This window comes from Charadrius vociferus, unplaced genomic scaffold (assembly GCF_000708025.1).
Source record: "Charadrius vociferus isolate BGI_N301 unplaced genomic scaffold, ASM70802v2 scaffold321, whole genome shotgun sequence".
Lineage (NCBI taxonomy): Eukaryota > Metazoa > Chordata > Aves > Charadriiformes > Charadriidae > Charadrius > Charadrius vociferus.
Genome location: NW_009646934.1, coordinates 2,073,957 through 2,077,013, shown reverse-complemented (window position 1 = coordinate 2,077,013; position 3,057 = coordinate 2,073,957). Strand labels below are relative to the sequence as shown.

Here is a 3,057-nt window from a genome sequence, read left to right as displayed (position 1 = left end):
AATTGAACATGCCTTGGTTCAGTAATGACTTGGTTAATGGGGTGCACGTTGTATAGTGAGACCCAGACATTTTAAAAAATACAAATCTTTTCAAAACCAAAACTCTTTCTGGCTTTTTTCATGGGTGCTGGGAACATCAGTGCTCCGGTTCTGCATCCATGCAGGTCTCCCAGGGGTTCTGAGGGAAGCGAGGCAGCGCGATCAGGAGGAGGGCGATGCCGCAGATGAAGAGCAGGACGAAGGAGGCGCAGGCACAGGCGAAGGACCAGGAGTAGCTGTACTCAATCCAGACTGTCTCCTCGCTGTCGATCATCCTTTTCACAGATTGTCTCATGACTTCGACAGAGATGATGATGCAGAGACCTGAGGGAAGATAGGAGCAGTGGGTTGAATAACCAGCTGTCAATTTTTCATCCTTAATTAACCACCTCATCTCTCTTTTTGCATACAGGAATTGCATTGAGATTCACAGGTGAGTCATTGACTTCAATGTTTGAAGGAACCAACGCTCACAACTGCTGAGGGCTCTGCTGTAACCCCGGCCCTCCACGTCAGCCAGTGACTTGTTGAGTGTGATCTTTTAGGCAGGCTTGGATGGGAAACTCAAAGTGGTGGGGGAATAATTGTGTTCCCCAAGGAGCTGTTCCAAAGGTTGAGTAAGGTTTTTATTGAGGTGACAGTTTGCACCTCTGTCTTTCAGTCACTGTGGCATGTCAAGGTATTACTAGCTCATGTAAAGATGCGGTCTTCATGTTTTTGGGAGACAGCTGTGTATTTTGGGCCTGGGTCAGCTGTTTCTTTGGTTTGAGTCTTAATAAATGAGATAGAGTAGTGTGCATCCCTGGTTTGGACTGGGGCCAGCACTGAATATGCTCAAAACGCCCCTTCTAAAGGTAGGTGGAGAAAATGGAGACAAGGTGCTGGTAATAGTTGCTGAGCATGACGTTCTCAGAGCTCCTCGGCTGAAGCACCACATAGGAACTTGTAGCCTGAGGGTGGTTAGGAAGAAAAGGCCCCTTTCAGGGCATTTGTAGAAGTGTCTCCATCCTCCCAGAATCTATCTAAGGTGCTCTGCGTTGTCCTGTGAACTGAGTGCAAGGATGTGAGTGCTGAGCCTCCTACCTGCGAAGGTGTAGAACATGGATGCCGGCTTCAGCAGATAATCCCTCTTCTTCCTGAAGGATAAGAGGACGCAGATTGTTCCGATGATTGCAAAGCCAACGCTGAAGATGGCAATGGCTGCAGCTGAAATGCTGTATTCTGCCAAAGCAAAACAAACACCAAAAAAAATATGCAAATGTATGCAAATTTTGAGCATGCTCCCATCCGCTGTGGTGACTTTGCAGTAGGTCAGAGAACTATGTATCCTCCTGCTGCTGCGGAGAGGGGGCTCTGGTGAACTGAGTATTTCCCTCAAATAAAAGTGGGGGCAAGTATTGGCCATGTATCTTTTGAATGTGAAGGGTATAAAAACTGAGCAGGAGGGGGAGACCCTTTCTGAACACTTACTGCAAGAGCAAGAGGCACCTGTGTTGGTCTGGTGAAGCTCTCGGCTGGAGTTGTTTTAGCTCTGCTCCACGGATGTGATGTGTTGAAGCCTTACTGGGCTCCACGCTCTCGTTTCTTCCATCACTCCACACTCTGCTCTCAGAGAAAATAGACAGCTCTCTGCTGTTTTTATTCCACGTCGGTATTGCAGAGCCCCAACGAGGCCCCCATGCACGGTGCCCATGTTGGACCGATGCAGACAGACAGCTGTACGCTCCGTGGGGCTCAGAATCGGAGCAGGCAAAGCAGGCAGGAGGCCAGAGGTGAAGTGTTCGCAGAGCACCTTTCCCCCCTCCCCGCTCCCTTACAACAATGATTTCCAGCTCTGTGCAAATGCGGCTTCTTCAGGGCAAAGAATCAAACCCTCCCTAAAATGTCCTGGTTTTTGCTAAGCCAGCTGAGATGCGCGCTGGACACTTTCCCCAGCCGAAGCACACTTCAGTGCCTGAATGGCGGGGAAGAATTGCTAATTGAATAATTCAGGCCTTCATTTACATATTGCATTCGTTTTCAGATTAGTTTAATATTTAACACAGGTAGCCATGCGTGAACATCACAGTGCCTGATGATATTTGCCTTTCAAGCCATTAAAAAAAAATATCTCCCAGGCAAAATCATGATGAATTTTTTTGCCTGTTACTAATTAGCTCCCATCAAATCGTAGCTATTTCTGCAAAAGGGAACAGCAGATCACTCTTTGTTCTCATTGCTTTTCATACCACTATTTTATTATAATTTCCGTAATGTTTCTCTTTACTATGTGCTGGAACTGCCTGAAAGAGTTTGTTTCAATGTAAAATCTTTCGCTGGGGCTTAAGCATTTGCTTTTACTTCAAAAAAAAAAAAAAGTTCTTCCTGATTTTTTTCTGAAACGACTAAGCAGGGGGCATTTTTAAGATCAGATGGCTGGATCTGATAGTATATAAATGAGCAAAAGCAGGTAGCTCACATATATGCTCTTCTATCCACTTAAAATTCCCAGTCTTTCCTGTCTTAGGAAAATGCTTTTTTTCGAGAACCTGTTTGCAGGGTTTTCCACCATTATCATCTCCACTGGAAGGAAAGCAGATTGTTTAATATGTGTAATGTAATCATCAGCTCATTTACTCCATAGCAAAATACGTCGTGTGGCAAACAAGAAAGGAATTTGTACTTAATGAGAGGGTGAGAAAGAGAGAGGAGCGCATTAGATGAGTGCTAAAAATATTAGGCTTTACCAAGGACTTAGTAGAAATGTGAAATTTGTTTGTGAGAGACTGTTTTCAAAAACCCACGCTCTGTAAACACTGACTGTGCGTGTCTTCGTAGGAGCTCTGTTCCTTCCTACCATTGATCGCTCTGGTTTTTACATGACTTTCATATAAAATCAATATGAAGCATAAAATTCCTAATGGTCTTCACAGAGTCTCTGTACTTCTTTTCAGGGTCAAGACTCTGCTTGGGGTATGATTTATTCATTTAGATTTTATTAATGTCTTCTTCCTTCGATGGCAAAGGCTTCGAGCGTCG

General features: G+C 44.9%; 1 protein-coding gene across 1 annotated transcript in view; it reads right to left on the bottom strand.

Annotated features, from left to right (window-relative positions):
* Positions 1 to 3,057, bottom strand: part of CACNG1 (calcium channel, voltage-dependent, gamma subunit 1) — a 9,721-nt gene continuing 6,664 nt past the window's right edge. Inside the window, exons 3-4 of the mRNA XM_009894774.1 lie at positions 1,123 to 1,260; positions 1 to 363 (exon numbers count right to left, since the gene is read on the bottom strand). Of these exons, the coding sequence (XP_009893076.1) occupies positions 137 to 363; positions 1,123 to 1,260 (365 nt within the window). The 3' untranslated portion in view covers positions 1 to 136. The remainder of the gene's footprint in view (positions 364 to 1,122; positions 1,261 to 3,057) is intronic.